The sequence below is a fragment of the Dasypus novemcinctus genome, chromosome 13 (assembly GCF_030445035.2).
Source record: "Dasypus novemcinctus isolate mDasNov1 chromosome 13, mDasNov1.1.hap2, whole genome shotgun sequence".
NCBI classification, from domain to species: domain Eukaryota; kingdom Metazoa; phylum Chordata; class Mammalia; order Cingulata; family Dasypodidae; genus Dasypus; species Dasypus novemcinctus.
This window is the reverse complement of record NC_080685.1, coordinates 52,145,271-52,165,459: the sequence shown is the minus strand read 5'-3', so window position 1 is coordinate 52,165,459 and position 20,189 is coordinate 52,145,271. Positions and strand designations below refer to the sequence as shown.

The window sequence follows — 20,189 nt, the reverse complement described above, 5'->3', positions numbered from 1 at the left end:
TATATATTATTTCTTTTGTTGTTCATGCTTTGGGTGTAAGTTTTAAGAAACTACTGCCAAAGATCTTGAAGATGTTTTCCTGCATTTTCTTCTAGGAGTTTTATGGTTGTTGCTTTTATATAGGTCCTTGATTCATTTTGAGTTAATTTTTTGTATAAGGTATGAGATAGGGGTCTTCTTTCTTTCTTTTGGATATGGATATCCAGTTTTCCAATCACCATTTGTTGAATAGACTGTTCTGGCTCAGCTGGGTGTGCTTAACAGTCTTGTTGAAAATCACTTGACTGTAGATGTAAGGGTCAATTTCTGAGTTCTTGATTCAGTTCCATTGGTCAATCTGTCTGTCCTTATGCCAATACCATGCTGTTTTTACCACGGTAGCTAAGTAATCTGCTTTAAAGTCAGGAAGTGAGAGTCCTCCAACTTCATTCTTCTTTTTTAAGACATTTTTGACTATTTCAGGACCCTTACTCTTACCCAAATTTTGATCATCCTTTTTGATTTCTGCAAAAAAGGCTGTTGGGATTTTTGTTGGAATTGTGTTGAATCCATAAATTTTAATAGTTTGGGTAGAATTGATATCTTAATGATATTTAGTCTTCCAATTCATGAACATGAAATGTGCTTTCATTTAAGTCTTCTTCAGTTTCTTTTAGCAATGTTTTGTAGTTTTCTGAATACAGGTCCTTTATGTCCTAGGTTAAATTTATTCCTAAATATTTGATTGTTTTAGTCTCTATTATAAATGGAATTTTTTTCTGATTTCCTCCTCAGAATGCTCATCAGTAGTGTATAGAAAACGCTATTGATTTTTGCATATTAATCTTGAATCCTGCCACTTTGCTGAACTCTTCTGTTAATTCTAGTAGCTTAGTTGTAGATTTTTCAGGATTTTCTAGATATAGGATCATGGCATCAGTGAATAATGAAAGTTTTACTTCTTCCTTTCCTATTTGGGTGCCTTTTATTTATTTGTCTGGCTTAATTGCTTTACCTAGAACTTCTAGCACAATATTGAATAATACTGGTAGCAGTAGGCATCCTTGTCTTGTTTCTGGTCTCAGTGGGAAAGCTTTCAGCCTTTCACCATTGAGTACAATGCTAAGCTGTAGGTTTTTCATATGAAGAAGGCATCCTTCTATTTCTATATTTTGGAGTGTTTTTTATCAAGAAAGGGTGCTGTATTTTGCCAAATGCCTTTTCTGCACTAAATGAGAGCATCACGTAATTTTTCTTCTTCAATTTATCAATGTGATTTATTACACTAATTGATTTTCTTATGTTGAGTGACCCATGCATACCTGGATAAAACCTATTTGATCGTGGTATATAATTCATTTACTGTGCTTTTGGATTCGGTTTGCTATTATTTTGAGAATTTTTGCATCTATACATACTAGAGATATTAGTCTGTAATTTTCTTTATTGGTAGTATCCTTATCTGGTTTTGGTATTAGGGTGATGTTGGCTTCATAGAATGACTTTGGTAGGGTTCCCTCCTGTTCAAGTTTTTGGAAGAGCTTGAGCAAGGTTGGTATTAGATAGTCTTTGAATGATGGGTAAAATTCACTGTGAAGCCATCTGGTTCTGGGCTTTTCATCTTTGGGAGGTTTTTAATGACTGAATCTCTTCATTTGTGATTGGTTTGTTGAGATCTTCTATTTCTTCTAGGGTCATAGTAGGTGGTTTGTGTGTTTCTAGGAATGTGTCCATCTTGTCTACATTTTCTAGTTTTTTGGCATACAGTTGTTCATAGTATCCTCTTTTTTTTTTTTTTTTTTGGCTATTATCATTATCAATATTATTGAAAGTATTTGAAAGCAGAAGGGAGAGCAAACAATTTCCCAGCAGAAAAGGTAAGAAAACATTCATGGGAGGTTTAAGGAGAACAAAAAGCAGTCTGAGAAAAGATTGTCACCTCTGCTCAATCTGTTTGTAACATCCACCCATGTTTATAATCTGAACCAATACCCCAGATTCCACTTCCTGCATGCCCTTTGAATCTAGGCTTTCCCATCTTCCTTGATTTGGCCAACAATGTATTAGAAAGATGTGTCCCAGACAGGGACATGCAAACTGCTTGTCAAAGACCCTTGCCATCTCATGCTGCTTCATAGTATCCTCTTATGAGCTCTCTTATTTCTGTGGGGCCAGTGGTAATGTTCCCTTTCTCATTTCTAATTTTATTTATTTATGTTTTCTCTCTTTTTTTCTTTGTCAGTCTAGCTATGGGTTTGTCGATTTTGTTGATCTTCTAAAAGAACTAACTTGGGTTTTGTTGATTTTCTCTACTGTGTTTTTTTAAATCTCAATTTCATTTATTTCTTCTCTGATCTTTATTATTTCTTTCCTTCAGCTTGATTTGGGATTAGTTGTCTGTTCTTTTTCTAGTTCCTCCAGTGTGCAGTTAAATCTTTAGTTTTAGCTCTTTCTTGTTGTTGTTTTTTAATGCAATCGTTAAGGTCTATAAATTTCTCCCTCAGCACTGCCTTTGCATTGTCATAGGTTTTGATAGGTTGTGTTCTCATTTTCATTTGTCTTGATATTTGCTGAATTCTCTTGCAATTTCTTCTTTGACCTACTGATTAGTTAAGAGTGTATTTTTTAATCTCCCTATATTTATTTCCCTTTTTCTGTTCATTATTGATTTCTAGCTTCATTCTCTCATGATCAGAGAAGTGTTTCATATAACTTCAATCTTTTTAAATTTATTGAAACTTGTCTTGTGACCCAACATATGGTCTATCTTGAAGAAAAACCTATGGGCACTTCTAAAGAATATATATCCTGCTTTTTGGGGGTGCAGTGTTCTATAGATGCTTGTTAAGTCTAGTTCATTTATCATATTATTCAAACTCTCTGTTTATTTATCCTCTGTCCAGATGTTCTATCCAATACTGAGAGGGATGTATTGAAGTCTCCAACTATTATGGTAGAGACATCTTTCTCCCTTCAGCTTTGCCAGGATGTGCCTCATATATCTTGGGGTACTGAGGTTGCATGCATAAATATTTAGTTTAGTTATTTCTTCTTCTGAATTGCCCCTTTTATTAATATACAACAACCATTTTCATCCCTAATAACAGTTTTACATTTTTAAGTCTTTTTTGTCCCATAGTAATATCTCAACTCCAGCTCTTTTTTGGTTACTATTTGCATGGAATATCTTTTTCCAACCTTTCACTTTTAAACTGGTTGTGTCCTTATATCTGAGATGAGTCTCTTGTAGATGGCATATAGATGGTTCGTATTTTTTTAGTCCATTCTCTCAGTCTGTGCCTTTTGATTGAGGAGTTCAAGCCATTAACATTCCATATTATTACTATAAAGGCATTACTTACTCATCCATTTTGACTTTGGCTTTCTGTTGTCATATTGTACTATTGTCTTTTCCCCCCTTCAATTTACCCTATCTAATCTTCATTTATACACTCTTCTTGGGTCTTTTAGTAACATATTCTTTTAGTTACATATTCTATCAGTTTTTTTTGGTCTGTGAAGACTTTGGACTTCTCTTCATTTTTTAGGGACCACTTTATCAGATACAAAATTCTTGGCTAGCAGTTTTTCTTTTTCAATGCCTTAAATACATCATATCACTTTCTTTTTGCCTACAGGGTTTCTAATGAGAAGTCAGTACTTAACCTTATCAAGGTTCCCTTGTATGTGATGCATTTCTTTCCTTTTTGCTCTCAGAATCTTCTCTTTACCTCTGATATTTGTCATTCTGAATGGTAGGTATCTGGGGTAAGTCTTTTTGGATTTATTCTGTTTGGGGTGCATTGTCCTCCTTCAATATTGATATTTAGGTCTTTCATAAGGGTAGGGTAGTTTTTGGCCATTATTCCCTCAAATATTCTTTCTGCCCCTTATATATTTTCTTCTCCTTCTAGGATACCAATAATGCATTTTGCATTGTCATTCAGTTCCCTGAGACCCTGTTACATTTTTTTTCCGTTCTCTTTCTTTTCTCCTGTCTTTTACAGTTCAGATGTTCTATCTTCAGAAACACTAATTCTGTCTTTGAGCAATTCAAATTTGCTCTTATGTACCTCTAATGTATTTTTAGTCTCATCCATTATGTCTTTCCTTTCCATAAGGTCTGTTACTTTTCTTTGCAGACTTTCAAATTGTTTTTTATGTTCACCTGGTGTCTTCTTAATATCCTTTATCTCTTTAGTCATATTTTCTTTCAATTCTTTAAATTGATTTAGGAGAGTTGTATGATTATCACTGATTAATTGTCTAAATCCTGTATTGGTTTGTTCTTTTGGCTGGAGCATATCTTTCTATTTCCTACTATGACTTGTAATTTTTTGCTGATGTTTAGGCATCAGAATATGTTGATGAATTCACTCTGATGGTCAATTTCTCTCTCTTGCCTATTACATTTTTTTCACAGATTTTCTTTTATATTTGGTTCAACTTATAAGTCTTTAAAATTACCCAGCTTAAGTTATCAAAATCATGCCACAGACTCACTAATGGGCACAGATTTTCTCCCCAAAGTTAGGGAACAGAGAGACCCAATGCAGTTTTTGTCCCTGCAGTTTCCAAACCAGCCAGCAGATAACATTCATTGGTGCACCTTTCCACAGAGTTTATCTCTAGGTTTTCCTTTGTTTTGGTGTGACCAGAGCCACAGTTCAAAGTGGACTCTGCTGGCCAATTTCACTGAAGAAAACCCCCCCAACTTCCCCTCCTTTTCCCTTGTAACATCTTTCCCTCTCAGCTGCAGTGAGCCAGGGGTTCTACCCCCACTTAATATGTTAGGGATTGGGAAGGGGAGCCCTTCCTGACAGCCAGAAGGTTTAGTGACTCACAGTTTGTTTTTAATATTTTGGGTTCTTCATTCTCTGTCCCTCACCCTCTGAGAGTTGTGAAGCACTGTCCTGGTCTACTGACTGCCAAAGCAGGGCCCTCAGGCAGCTTTTGACTTTTTCCCTTTTGTTCTTGGGAGAGAGCTGAGCCTTGTCTGCCTAATCCGACACCATCCTCCCACAGTTCCCTTCAGGAGGTTTTTAATGGCTGTTTCAATCTCTTTACTCATGATTGGTTTGTTGGGGTGTTCTGTTTCTTCTAGGGTCAATGTAGGTTGTTTGTGTGTTTTTAGGGATTTGTCCATTTAGTCTGTGTTTTCTAGTTTGTTGGCACACAGTTGTTCGTAGTATCTTATGATCTCTGTTATTTCTGCAGGGATAATGGTAATGTTTCCCCTGCCACATTCTAATTTTTAAAATTTGCACCTTCTCCCTTTTTTCTTCGTCATTATTGTGTTTGTCAACTTTGTGGGTCTTCTTGAAGAACCAACTTTTGGTTCTGTTGATCCTCTCTATTGTTTTTTTTTTTTTGTTGTTCTCAATTCCATTTATTCCTGCTCTGGTCTTTATAATTTTTTAACTTTGGCGTGGTTTTAGATTAGTTTGCTGTTCTTTTTCTAGTTCCTTCAGGGTACAGTTAGGTCTTCAATTTTAGCACTTTTTTCTTTTTTATTGTATTTATTGAGATCTATAAATTTCCTTCTCAGCTCTGCCTTTATTGTATCCCATAGGTTTTGATATGTTGTGTTCTTATTTTCTTTCTTTTCCAGATATTTACTGATTAGTCTTGCAATTTCTTCTTTGACCCACTGATTATTTAGTAGTGTGTTGTTTAATTTCCATATATTTGTGAATTTTTCCTTTTTCCTTTTGTTATTTATTTCCAGCTTCATTCCATTATGATGAGAGAAAGTACTTTGTATAATTTCCATCTTTTTAAATTTATTGAAACCTGTCTTGTGACTCAACTTATGGTCTATCCTAAAGAAGATCCATTAGCACATGAAAAGAATGTATATCCTCCTCTTTTGGGGTGTAAAGCTCTGCAAATGTCTGTTAGGTCTAGTTCATTTATTGTAGTATTCATGCTGTGTGTTTCATTATTTATCCTCTGTCCAGATGTTCTGTCTAATGCTGACAGTGGTATACTGAAGTCTCCAACTATTATTGCAGAGATGTCTGTTTCTCCCTTCAGTTTTTCCAGTGTGTACCTCTTGTATCTTGGGGGTACTCATGTTAGGTGCATAAATGTTTTTTAAAGTTATTTCTTCTTGGTGAATTGCCCCTTTTATTAATATATAATGACCCCATTCATCCTTTATAACAGTTTTGCCTTGAAAATGTATTTTGTCTGATAACAGTATCATTACTCCAGATCTTTTTGGTTACTGTGTGCATGGAATATCTTTTCCCACCTTTCACTTTCAACCTGATTGTGTCCTTATGTCTGAGGTAAGTCTCCTGTAGAGAGCATATAGATGGCTCATATTTTTTTATCCATTCTGTCCGCCTGTGTCTTTTGATTGGGGCATTCAATCTATTAACATTAAATGTTATTACTCTTAAGACATTACTTACTTCATCCATTTTATCCTTTGACTTTCTGTTATCATCTCTTACTATTGTCTGTCGTTTTACCCCTTTAGTTACACTTAATAATAATCTTCATTTCTACCCTCTTCTCCATGTCTCTTGCCCATGTCTTTTCCTTTCAGCCTGCAGAACTCCCTTTAGTGTCTCTTGTAAATCCAGTCCTTTGGTAACAAACTCTGTTTTTGTTTGTTGGTGGAGACTTTAAACTCACCCTCATGTTTGAAGGACAGTTTTGTCAGATAAAGAATTCTTGGCTGGCAGTTTTTTTCTTTCAGAACCTTAAATATATCATACCACTGCCTTCTTGCCTCCATTCTTTCTAATGAGAGTTTGACACTTATTCTTATTGAGCTTCTCCTATATTTGATGCATTGCTTTTCTCTTGCTGCTTTCAGAATAGAATCTTCTCTTTATGCCTGGCATTTGATATTCTGAGTAGTAGTTACCTCAGAGTAGTTCTATTTGGGATGCATTGTCCTTCTTGGATATTGATATTTGTGTCTTATATAAGGGTTGGGAAGTTTTAGGTTATTATATCCTCAAATATTCTTTCTGACCTTTTTCCATTCCCTTCTCCTTCTGGGATACCAATAACATGTATGTTTGTGCATTTTACATTGCCATTCAATTCCCTGAAACCCTACTCTTTTTTCTTTTTCATTCTTTTTATGTTCTCCTGTATTTTCAACTTCAGATGCTCTGTCCTCCAGTTCTCTAATTCTTTCCTCCACCAATGTAAATCTGCTGTTATGTGCCTGTAATGTATTTTTAATCTCATCCATTGTGTCTTTTATTCCCATAAGATCTGTTACTTTTTTGGTAGGTTTTTAAAGTGTTCTTTATACACACACTGTCTTTTTTTTTTTAAGTATTGAGGCTGGGGAATGAATCCAGGGCCTTGATGTGGGAAGCTGGTGCTCAACCACTGAGCCACATTGGATCCCCTGGGTTGGTGTTTTCATTTGTTTGCTTGTTGTTTGTTTTTCTGGTTTTAGGAAGCACTGGTGTCCAAACCCAGGACCTCCCACGTGGGAAGCAGGTGCTTGACCGCTTGAGCCACATCTGCTCCCAGTGTCGTCGTCTTTTTTTATTTTTAAGATTTTATTTATTTATTTATTTAATTCTCTCCCTCCCTCCATTGTTTGCTCTCTGTGTCCATTTCCTGTGTGTCCTTTTGTGTCTGCTTGTATTCTTATTAGGTGGCTCTGGGATCTGATCCTGGGACCTTCTAGAGTGGGAGAGAAGTCATCATTTTCTTGTGCCACCTCAGCTCCCTGGTCTGCTGAGTCTTTCATTGTCTCTCCTCTGTGTCTCTTTTCATTGCATCATCTTGCTGTGCCAGCTTTCTGCATGGGCCAGCACTCCTCATGGTCCAGCACTCCTCATGGCCAGCACTCACCATATGGTCCAGCTTGTCTTCACCAAGAGGCCCTGGGTATTGAACTCTTGAGCTCCTATATGGTAGATGGAAGCCCAGCTGCTCAAGCCATATCTGCTTCCCCCAGTGTATTCTTAATATCCTTTATCTCTTTATCCATATTTTCCTTCAACTCCTTGAGTTGATTTAAGAGATTTGTGGAAACATCATTGACTAGCTGTCTTAAACCCTGTTTCTCATTGACTTTTCTTTTTTTAAGATTTATTTATTCTCTTCCCCCTATTTTCTGCTCTCTGTGTTTGCTGTATGTTCTTCTGTGTCCACTTGTATTCTCATCAAGTGGCACTGGGGATCTGTGTCTCTTTCCATTGCATCATCTTGCTGCATCAGCTCTCTATGGTGTGGCACCACTCCTGGGTGTGGGCTGAGGTTTTGCACAGGGTGGCTCTCCTTGCACAGGGGCCACTCCTTGTGTGTGTGTGGGGGGCACCCTTACGCAGTGGCATCCCTGCATGGGCTGGGACTCCTTGCATGCAGCAGCACTGCGTGTGGTATCAAACTCTTGCATACAGCGCAGTGTGCGTGGGTATCAAATCCTTGGACCTCCTGTATGGTAGGTGGACACTCTTATCTGTTAGCCACATCCACTTCCCTCATTGGCTTTTTATTTGATCCTTTGGCTGGGCCATCTCTTCCTGTTTCTTAGTATGGCTTGTAATTTTTTTTGCTGATGTCTAGGCATCCAATTATGTTGGTTAATTTATTCTGATGATTAACTTCTCTCTCTTGCCTAGTGGTTTTGTTTCATGGCTCTTCTTTAATTTTTGGTTCAGCTTATTCTAACTCTTTAAGATTGCCTAGCTTAAGTTATCAAAACAGGGTTGGGGACCCACTGTTGGGGCACAGACCAGATTTAAGAGTGCCTGGACATGAGATACTCCAAAAAGTTTTTTTTACTTACTGTAGTTTCCTGGCGTGCCAGCAGATGGTGTTCTTCAGTGAGACTTTTCATAGAGGTGTCTCTTTCCACCTCCACTGGCTAGTGATTGTGGTTTGGCCAGAGCGAGATTCAAAATGGGCTTTGATAACCAAATTCACCAAAGAGAAACCATTTTCTGGCCTCCACTGCACCCTCCCTCTTTCTAGGGAGGAAGACATCCATTCCCCTCTCAGTTGGCTGCAGTGAGCCATGGGTTTTACCCAGGCTATTTATCTTGTGGATGGGTGATGGGTGCCATTCCCCATTGCAGTGAGTTGAGTTGTTAAGAGTTTTTTTATTTATTCTGAGCATAAGCCCCTTATTAGGTAAATGATTTGCAAATATTTTCTCCTATTCTGTGGATTTTTCTTTTCATTTTCTTAATCATGTCCTTTGAAACACAAAAGTTTTTAATTTGATGAAACCCAATTTACCTATTTTTTTCTTTTGTTCCTTGTGCTTTTGGTGTCATATCTCAGAAACCATTGTCTAATCCAAGTCATGAAGATGTACTTTTTATGTTTTCTTCTAAGCAATTTATAGTTTTACCTAATTTACATTTAGTTTTGTGATCCATTTTGAGTTAATTTTTGTATATGGTATGAGGTAGGGATCCAACGTCATTCATTTGCATATAGATAACCACTTAGATACATAAGATTTTTATGTTTATGAAAAGTAGCTGTGTGCTTTAAAAGGTTAAGATACTTAACCTGGTCTAGGTAGTGTGACAGAAAATCCCTTGCCATCTATCAGTAATATTTAGAACATATACACAGCACTCTGCTAGGAAACTTCAGGGAGACAGAAACTTGACACTATCTTTGTTGTTTAGGAGCCTACCATCCCATTTGTGAGGAAAACATACAGACCCTAAAAAATAAACTAAGTACTGTATATGTTCAGAGAAGCCTAAGTGGAAAAGGAAAGTTTCATAGGGAAAAGGAATCGCCTGGAAGGATGGGTAGCCAAGGTTGAGGGAAAAGGAAACTCTAGAATAAGAGTACAGTATGATGATGAGTTTCAAATGTGATAATAAGGAAATGGCCAGTACCCACCTCATTGATGGTTGTTGAGTCTGTGTTAAGAAACAGTAAAAAATAAGGTTGGAAAGTTAACTTGTGATCATTTTATGAAAAGTACTGAAATATAACCTTAGGAACATGAGCTTTATATTCTGGGTTGTGGGGTACCATTAAAGCCTTTAGGGTAGGAGAGAAGAGAGGTTAATTAGGAATAACCTGGTTTTCCTTGTAAAATTGATTGGAGAGAGAGCAGACTAGAAAAAGGGAGATCAATACAGGCCAGGAGTGAGAGGATTAAAAATTATATTTTCTAGCTTCCTTCTCTGTTCCACCCCTACCATTAGTTTGGCCCAACAATCTTGCCCCACTGACTTCTCACCTCTGAGGAAGAATTATGCCTTTCCCTGCGTCCTCCATATTATATCCCCTCCAACTATTCCATCATCTTGAATCTTCACATCATAGAATGTTACGTCTAGATGGAACCTTTTGAAAGGACGCCTCTTTGTACAATGGAAAAGGAGAAGACAAGGGAGGCTAAGCAGTTTATTCAAAATTACTCTAGTAACTCAAAATTACAATAATATTGATTATATGGGGAATGTGACCTTACAGCTTTAGATATTAAAAAAAAATTATGATAATATTGATTATATGGGGAATGTGACCTTACAGCTTTAGGTATTAAAAAAAGAAAAAAAAAGAGTAACCCAGGATTCAATTAGTGACTGATTTAGGCTGGAACACGTTGATTTATTCTATACTTATTGTTTTAAAAACTGCCTTCATTTAGTTTCATATCACAAGCTAAGTAATGTAATTTTAAAATCTGCTTTCTTTCAGGTCAGTCGAAAAGTGCCAAACCTGTGGTAACCTAAGCCATGGTCAGAAAAGAAGTCAAGACATACCATCTACTGAATATATGTATTTCATAAAAAGCCACATTTTCTTCTTGTATCCATAAAGAAACACCTCTTCATGCCACTTAAAGTTAAGAAATCGATGTGGAGTTTTATAAAAATTTTAATATGAACTCAAATCACCTTTGTCTTGTTATACTCTGTTCAGGATGTTTATATCCAGACTCTCCGGCCTTGCCTCTGCAACTCCAAGAAAAACACAAGTGAGTTCCAGTTGCTACTTCTAGAGAACACTTATGAATCCCTCACAAAGAGCATACGGAGATTTAAAAAAATTATTCAGAGAATCTAATATTTTCTGTGTAGTTGAGGCAGGACATTTCCATTTAACGGAGGAATTCCAAAACAAAAGACATATTTGCCTATTTCCAGAGGAAACATTTGTTTTCCCTATCTTATAAAGAAAACTTATGGAAGGACATTCTGGAACAAGAAACTATTAAGAATTAGTTGGATTAGTGTCCTCTGGTTATACAGCTATTACTTCTTACATCCAAATTATAATTCACCTGTAAGGTAGGATATAGTCTGTTTTTAAGGAAACCCCCTTATTTCTTTATGGTCTATATTTAAATTAATGAACACAAGCCTGTTTAGTATTATATTTAGAAGATTTCCCCAATTCTGTAGTTTTGGCAACATATACATCATAACTGGAATCCATGTTTTTCCTCATCTTTTGCTTTATATTTCTTACATTTTAAATATCATAGTTGGTTTCATAATAGTGATTTGGAAATGAGTCTTTTTTCTTTCTAGTTTATCTAATAAAATCCCTGAACCTCCCACTACTCTGACTTTCTGGGATTTTATAGAAAAACATTTTTTTTTAACTTCTATTTTTTTTTTTTATGGCTTATTTCTCTTCTTTATCCTGCCCCAAAAACTCATTTTTCATTGGGGGGTGGGTAGAGGAGGTGAGGAAAAGATGCTGAAATAGTAATACCTTTGTCAATTGACATTATCTCAACCATGGTTTTGAGATGACACTGTTAAAATTTGTCTCCCAGATTTTTAAGTTTTGAGGTCTTTTTATGTATGAGTAATTCAGTTTCAGCTGCCTTAAGCAAAAGAATAGGGCAGTCACTTCCTTCTCTGGTAGATCCATGGGTGTTTATGTAGTGGTACAAATAAGGAGATCTGTGCTTGCTCCATTCTCTTTTTTTTTTAAAGATTTATTTATTTTTATTTATTTCTCTACCTTTCCCCCCCCCCCCCCCGCCCCCCATGCCCTGGTTGTCTGTTCTCTGTGTCTGTTTGCTGTGTCTTCTTTGTCCACTTCTGTTGTCAGCAGCACGGGAATCTGTGTTTCTTTTTGTTGTGTCATCTTGCTGTGTCACCTCTCCGTGTGGGCAGCGCCATTCTTAGGCAGGCTGCACTTTCTTTCGTGCTGCTCTCCTTATGGGGCGCACTCCTTGCGTGTGGGGCTCCCCTATGCGGGGGACACCCCTGCGTGGCAGGGCACTCCTGGCGTGCCTCAGCACTGCACATGGGCCAGCTCCACATGGGTCAAGGAGGCCCAGGGTTTGAACTGCGGACCTCCCATATGGTAGATGGATGCCCTAACCACTGCACCAAGTCTGCTTTCCTTTTGTTTTTTTAAAGATTTATTTTTTAAATTTATTTCTCTCAGAAATACAAATGGCAAGAAAGCACATGAAAAAATGTTCCAAATCTCTAGCTATCAGGGAAATGCAAATCAAAACCACAATGAGATACCATCTTACACCCATAAGATTGGCAGCTATGAAAAAAACAGAAGAATACAAGTGCTGGAGAGGATGTGAAGGAAGGGGAACACTCATCCACTGCTGGTGGGAATGCAGAAGGATCCAACCATTCTGGAGAACAGTATGGCGGTTTCTCAAAAAACTAGCCATAGATTTGCCATATGACCCAGCAATACCACTGCTGGGAATATACCCAGCAGAACTGAAAACAAGAACACAAACCAATATATGTACACCAATGTTCATAGCAGCATTGTTCACTATTGCCAAAAGTTGGAATCAACCCAAATGCCCATCAACAGACGAGTGGATCAATAAAATGTGGTATATACACACAATGGAATACTACTCGGCTGTAAGAACAAACACACTACAAACACATGTGATAACATGGATGAATCTTGAGAACCTTATGTTGAGTGAAGCAACCCAGACATTGAAGGACAAATACTACATGACCTCAATGATATGAAATAAACAAGCTGCCCTAGATAGCAAGAGACTGAACGATAGGCTTGCAGGAAATCGGAGGGTGGAGGAAGGATATGAGCCGATGTCTGCAGGGGTGGAATTTAAGACGAGATGGTGGTAAGTATGAACACAAAGAAGAGATAAAAGGGGGGCAAGGGGTTGCCTTTGCTTGGGGCTTTGCGGGTTCGAGGGTGGCTGGGGAGGGACGGGTGGGTAACGTTGCCCAAAAGTGGGGGGAGGGAGGGGTAGCATACGAACCAGGAGAGGGTCAGGTGTTGGTGGAGAGTAAAATGCCGAGAAAATCATATCAAAATATAATAAAGAGGGTTACCTGTTTAGAATGCTCGGAGGGGAGGGTCTGATGCAGGACGGGCTCCTGGGGAATGTCTAAATGCTCATTCTGCCAGAGTGGGTGACACCATGGGGTAGAAACCCAAGTAGTGAGAGTGGGGGTGGACCCACATCCTGGGGAGGACTAATGCCATCCAATAGAGGGAACTGTATCCCTCGAGAGAAAGGGTGGCTCCCAGGGCATTGGGGCAGTTGAGCAAGTTAGGCCCTGAACACTATTCCATCTATCTCTGGAAGTGGCTCCTCAGGAAACGGAGGTTGGCTATCACTGAGGGCACTAAGGTGGAAGGGAAAATGGACGTTAAATGTGTGGAACCAAAGTAAATGGGGGGTAAGAGAGGAGTTTCTTGAGAGTACACAAGGATGGATATAAAACATGTAATATTACGCCATAACATATAGGAGATGACAGACTGATAATGTAAACCATAATGTAAAACATAGGATAACTAAAAATGTAAAGAACTGTGTATCCTAAAGTATGCACCATAATGTAAATACAGATGTCACCTTGTTAGAAAGCTAATGTCTCAGACTCTGTACATCACTTTAAGTAAATATGATATGAATAGGGCGTAAGAGTATCACTGTGGAAGGGAAAAGGTTTTCTGGTGGATGTGTGGGAGTGCTGTATATTATATATATACATTGCTGTGGTCTAGGACTCCTGTGAAGAAAAGCTGAATAATTAGGGGGGGGGGGGGAAATAGGATGTGGAATTTTTTCAAGTCAACATTCTTTATCTAAGTTCTTTATCTAACTTTATCCAAGTTCTTTATCTATCCTTTAAACTCATCGCTATATGCCATTCCCTAGTAAGGGACCATGACATTATATTGGGCTTCAAATTTCGGGGAGTTCTGGATCACAGAGTGTTTCAACAATGGCAATGGAGGGATACTGGTATGGGATACCAATGACAGATGATATATGACTGACAGGGAGCTGTACAGAACATATGTCCAGGGTGCATGGTAATGTTTGGATATACTCATAGTGGCAACAATTAAAAACCACAGTAGGGGGGGTACTGGGTTCCCGGCCAGTGGTGCTCTGTCGTGGTCCCTAGGGGAGCAGCGACAGTCTCCCAGGTACAGTGGTGGGGACCGGGAGGGAGTGAGGGTTCAACAGTGAGCCCCTGATACTAATGACTATGCTTGTGAGCTGATAAACCCAAAATAATAACAAGGCCTAGAGCAACTTTGTGCCTGGGAATTTCCTTCTGTCAGCCTTCATGTTACTCAAATGTGGCCAGTCTCGAAGCCAAACTCAGCATGTAAATGCAATGCCTTCCCCCCAGCGTGGGACATGACACCCGGGGATGAGCCTCCCTGGCAACGAGGGACCACTATCAACTACCAACTGATGATGCAACTGGAAAATGACCTTATACGGAAGGTTCAATGCGGATCAGCAGAATATCCATGTCTACATAAAATACCATGACTTTAAAATGCTGTTTGACCTAAAGTAAGGGGGAAATGGAAAGGAGAAATGAGTTTATATGGCTACGAGTTTCTAAAAAAGAGTCTGGAGGCTGGCAGAAGGTTTGCCCTCATGCACAACTGAGCAGAGTCAGAGAGACAGATAAAGCAGATACAACCCCCAGATATTGGTTCCTTTGAGGGCTAAAGAGACCCATGGGAGTTATGGTCATGGCCGATGGGGTTAACTACCAGGGCAGATGGCCCCTCTTTGGAAATGGTGTTTATGTGTGATGAATCTCGACTCAGATGGGATCTCCCTTCATAAGACTTTCATGCTAATGTGCTGGAGGTGCAGTTAATGTTGGGGTTTAAGATATATTTAGGGGATTTGAATCTCTGGACTGACAATGTGATAGCCAGATCCTGAGCCTCAACAGACTCCAGCACCTACAATCTGATTTATTGGACTTACCACACTCAGCTAAGATGGAGGTGAAGGACAACCACCACACCATGGAGCCTAGAGTGATTACAACTGAAAATGGGAGGATTGCATCCAGCATCCAGGTGGAATCTGAGCCTCCTCTTGACATAAAGGTGCAATGGACACAACCAATCCAGTGTCCACATAGAAGAGGTGGCATTGGATTGGGAAAAGTGGACATAATGGACAAAGGGTATGGGGAAAGGCAGGAAGAGATGAGAGGTGGAGGCGTCTTCGGGACATGGAGCTGCCCTGGATGGTGCTTCAGAGGTAATCACCGGACATTGTAAATCCTCACAGGGCCTACATGATGGAATAGAGGAGAGTATGGGCCATGATGTGAACCAATGTATATGAGGTGCAGAGGTGCCCAAAGATGTACTTACCAAATCCAATGGATGTGTCATGATGATGGGAACGAGTGTTGTTGGGGGGGGGGGGGGAGAGGGGGGGTGGGGGGGTGGGGTTGAATGGGACCTCACATATATATTTTTAATGTAATATTATTACAAAGTCAATAAAAAATAAAAAAATTAAAAAAAAAAAAAAAAAAAGAAAAAAAAAAAAAAAAAAAAAAAATTTATTTCTCTCCCTTTCCCCCCACCCTGCCCCAGTTGTCTGCTCTTTGTGTCTATTCACTGCATGTTCTTTCATGTCCGCTTCCATTGTTGTATTGTTGTCAGCGGCACCAGGAATCTATGTCTGTTTTTTTTTTAAGATTTATTTATTTATTTATTTTTCTTCCCCCCTCCCACCGCCCCAGTTGTCTGCTCTCTGTGTCCATTTGCTGTATTCTTCTGTGACCACTTCTATCCTTATCAGCAGCACCAGGAATCTGTGTTTCTTTTTGTTGCATCATCTTGTGTCAGCTCTCCGTGTGTGCGTCGTCATTCTTGCAGGCTGAACTTTCTTTTGCACTGGGCGGCTCTCCTTACGGGGCACACTCCTTGTGCATGAGGCTCCCCTATGCACCCCTGCATGGTAGGGCACTCCCTGTGCGCATCAGCACTGCGCATGGGCCAGCTCCACACAGGTCAAGGAGGCCTGGGGTTTGAACCGCGGACCTCCCATGTGGTAGGTGGATGCCCTGTCCATTGGGCCAAGTCTGCTTTCCTCCATTCTCATAATACAGTATATTGTTAGAAGCCCAGTACCCTTAAGCACTGCAATAATTTGGAGAGGACCAGGTGCCATTTTTGCTGTTTCTACTCTAAATCTGTATTTTCTGTCTTGATCTTGGTGGTGAGTGAGGGATTCATGGATTTCACTTCAAAGATTCCTGGATAAGACCAAGGCATTTCTGGTGACCCTTTTTTTGTAAACTAAATCTCTCTCTTCCTCTGTATTCATCTCTCAGTCTTTATCCTTATACATTTTTATAGCTTTTTATAGCTTTTGTTATATTTGCTAATACTCTCTTCTTAAAATTCCATTTATTGGCACCTGTATGCCTTCATAGTTCATGTACTGTCTTACCAACTGCTTTTCTAATTCCTTCACCAGCTCTTCTTCTTCATCTTGCTCCCAATTGCAAGAAGTTCTCACAATTCAATCTTGACTCTTGGCGAAGTAATCCATATTTCTCCACTCCTTGACCTTCCCTATGCCCAATGCTAGGCAGAACTAATCCTTTCTTTGGCATGCCCATAGTGCTAATAGCCTCATAGTATATTCTATTTAATTGTCTACATGTTTGTCTCACTGTGTGAATTGTGAGCCTTTTTGAGAGAAGGTACTTGGTCTTGGTCTTTGTATTAGTCAGCCAAAAGGGGTGCTGATGCAAAGTACCAGAAATCTCTTGGCTTTTATAAAGGATATTTATTTGGGGTAGAAGCTTATAGTCACAAGGCCCTAAAGAGTCCAACTCAAGGTACCATAAGAGGTGCTTCCTCACCCAAAGTCTGTTATCATATGTTGAAGCAAGATGGTAGGTGATGTCTGTGAGGGTTCAGTCTTCCTCTTCCTTTTAAGGCCCTGTCTCCTCCCTCTATCCCCCTGCTTGTTCTGATCTCAGCTATAGGCTGGAGGGCTCTTCTCTCTTCCTGGGGTTCATTTCCTTCTAGGGTCAGCTGTTCTGTTTTCTTCACAAGGTCAGCTGTAAACTATCAGGATCATCTCTCTTCCTGGGGCTGCAGGATCCTGTGTGTATCTTGTACACTGTGTTCTCGATTGAGTGTCCATTTATATAGCCCACAAAGAGGGTGGGGGCAGGCAGGGACTCAAATCGAGTTGCCCTAATGATGTGGTTGAATCCAAGTCCTAATCTTAATATGATTTAAACAAAAACGTGTCAACTGAATCTAATACAATCAAAGGGTATCATGCCCAGCGGAACAGACCAGTTTACAAACATAATTTCTCTTTTTGGAATTCATAAATAATCTCAAATTGCGAGTCTTCTTCATATCTTAAGAGTCTGTAAGATAGTAAGTGTTCAATAAATAATAGTTGAATTCATTTTCTTTTGGGACTACCATATTCATAGAACTCATTACCTATTCATTCATTCATTCATTCATTCAACGTATTCATCTTTATAAAAATAACTCCTGAGTCCTTAACCCTATATCTTGCTCGTGTCAGTGCCCCATTTTATTTCCCACCCCTTCAGCAGATAAGATACACACAGCCAACATTATGACTGTATGTCTAGTTTCTTGTTTCTTCTCTCATTTCCAAGTCTTCACCTTGAATACCACATTAATTTTCAGGCATGTGAAACTGGTGATTACCAAGGGATTCCTGGATCTCACTTGAAAGATAACTTTGATGCAAGGATCTGAACATTTTTTATATCTATAGATGTATAACTTCAGTTCATTTTGAGAGATACAGGATTACCTCCTGTTACTGATCATTGCTTTGAATTATACATATATTCATAGGAGGGTTAAAATGCCCTAATGGTTCAAGTTTAAGCTGTAACACAGGTAGCTTTATGACTTTTTCTTAGCACCCACACCATAACTACTATTTCAGAGTGCATGCTAGTAATTCAAGAAAGCCTCCAACATTATCTGAAAAGTTGTCAGGCAAATGTTAAATTTAATGTTATAATAACTTCTAAGCAGTGAATCTTTAGATTTTTGTATTTCATTGATCAGAAAAGTTTAAAAAAATTAAGGGAGGGAATTGATATAACATCCTTAAGAAAATAACTTCACCACTATATTTAATGAAAGACAAGACATTTTACAACAGAAAAGAACAGGATATAATCTCAGTGTAAGTCTCTATCCTTTAAGTTGAATAAATTAAACTTTATTACAGGGCTATGTGTTGTATTTATTTTTTTCATTTTGCCACGGATGATGGCACTTTTGTCGTCAATTACAACTAGCCTGTGGTTTACCCTTTGAGAACTTCTGCTCTAGACTATGCTACAGCAGGCAAACTGTCTAGTTAGGTTAACATGATCACCTCAAATTATAAAAGTCTGACAGTCACCTTGATGTTCAACCTAATATGTGAGAGATTGAAATTTCCAAGATGGCTATAGCAACATCTCCCATCCCACATGCTCTTCTAACAATGTGGTCTTGATATTCCTCCCATAGACAGGTGAAGTCAATATTCTCTCCCCATGAACCTGGTCAGGATTGTGACTAAAGTAAAAGTGATACTATGTGATTTCCAAAGCTAGAGCATAACCAACGGTGCAGCTTCCACCTAATTCTCTTGAGATACTTGCTCTTGAAAACCTGCCATGTCGAAAGCAAAGCAACCCATGGAGAGGCCCAATGGAATGGAACGAGGCCCCAACCCACAGCCCTGCCTGAACTGCCAGCCAGCAGACATCATTAACTTGCCAGCCATGTGAGTTAGACCTCTTGGAAGTGGATCCTCCAGTCAAGCCACCCCAGGTGATGCCGTATGGAGCAGAGACAAACCTTCTTTGCTGAGCCTTGCCAAAACTGCAAATGAGCCACATAAATGATGGTTGATGTTTTAAGCTACTCAGTTTTGTGTTTATTTGTTATGTAGCAATAAATAAGGTACACATTTTGGAAACTGGAAGTGAGAAATTGACATTACAAAAGCTAAAATATGTGGCATTGGCTTTAGGACTGGGTGGTAGGCAGATACCATGGAAAGGGCATAGAGGAGAATGTTTGTGAAAGCCACAGGGCCTCAAGTAGAGTATTAGAAGAAGCTCAAGGGCTTCTAGGAAGGTATTAATGGTAGTTTGTAGTAAAGAGAGGGAAATGTTATGGAAAGCTGGAGAAAAAAGTCCCTTGTTATGTGGTGGTGCTCAGTTTGGCAGCACTTTTGCTTGTGTAGATAATGAACTCAAGGATCTTGCTCAAGATATTTCCAGGCAAAGTACTCAAGTGTCACCTGGTGCTTTCTAGTAAAATGTGAGAAGAAAGAGATGTGCTGAAAAGGAACAGTTCAGTTTTCAAAAACAATTTAAAAGAAATATAAAGGAGCTAGCATTTGCTGGATTTGAAAAAAAAATTGCTTCTCATTCCTTACCTCTCTTGATGGCAAAAAAATTTCTGGGAAAAAAAAAAATCAAATCCAGAATGGGATTGTAAGGTTATTTAAGACTTCAGAAATATCTAAGGTGGTACCTCACAGAATCTTTCAGACTGTATATGAATTTTCTCCATGCAGCTGAGAAAATGGTGTCTAGCTATTCAAGGCTGTCACATAGCAGCATATCAACCAAGTGGAAAGAGAACAGTTTTCTCTCAATAATGGCATGTATCAACCTAAGAAATTATCATCCTGTCTGAATTCAGTGACCACCCCTGACTAGTCATCACAGTGTTAGGGGAGTAAAGAATGATGACTAAGCATTCTGTGTTCTCATCTCATTCAGTAGAGTCTGTCACCAAAAGACTGGGTTGATGGGATACACACTAGGCAACCCCCCTCCTTCAACTCCCCAAAGCTACCAAAGTCTTTTATTTGACTTTACCCAAAATGGTGAAATATAAAATTATTGCTTTTTAATTGAACTCTGTGGAAAAGGTGGTAAGGTAGAGAAATTTTATATATATATATA

The 20,189-nt window shown here is 38.9% G+C and overlaps 1 protein-coding gene across 1 annotated transcript in view; it reads left to right on the top strand.

The window, feature by feature from the left end:
• ANKRD45 (ankyrin repeat domain 45) overlaps positions 1-11,934 on the top strand; it is a 91,046-nt gene extending 79,112 nt beyond the window's left edge. Inside the window, exon 6 of the mRNA XM_058310145.2 lies at positions 10,639-11,934. Coding sequence (XP_058166128.1) covers positions 10,639-10,673 — 35 coding nt within the window. The 3' untranslated portion in view covers positions 10,674-11,934. The remainder of the gene's footprint in view (positions 1-10,638) is intronic.
• Positions 11,935-20,189: the final 8,255 nt, after the last annotated feature.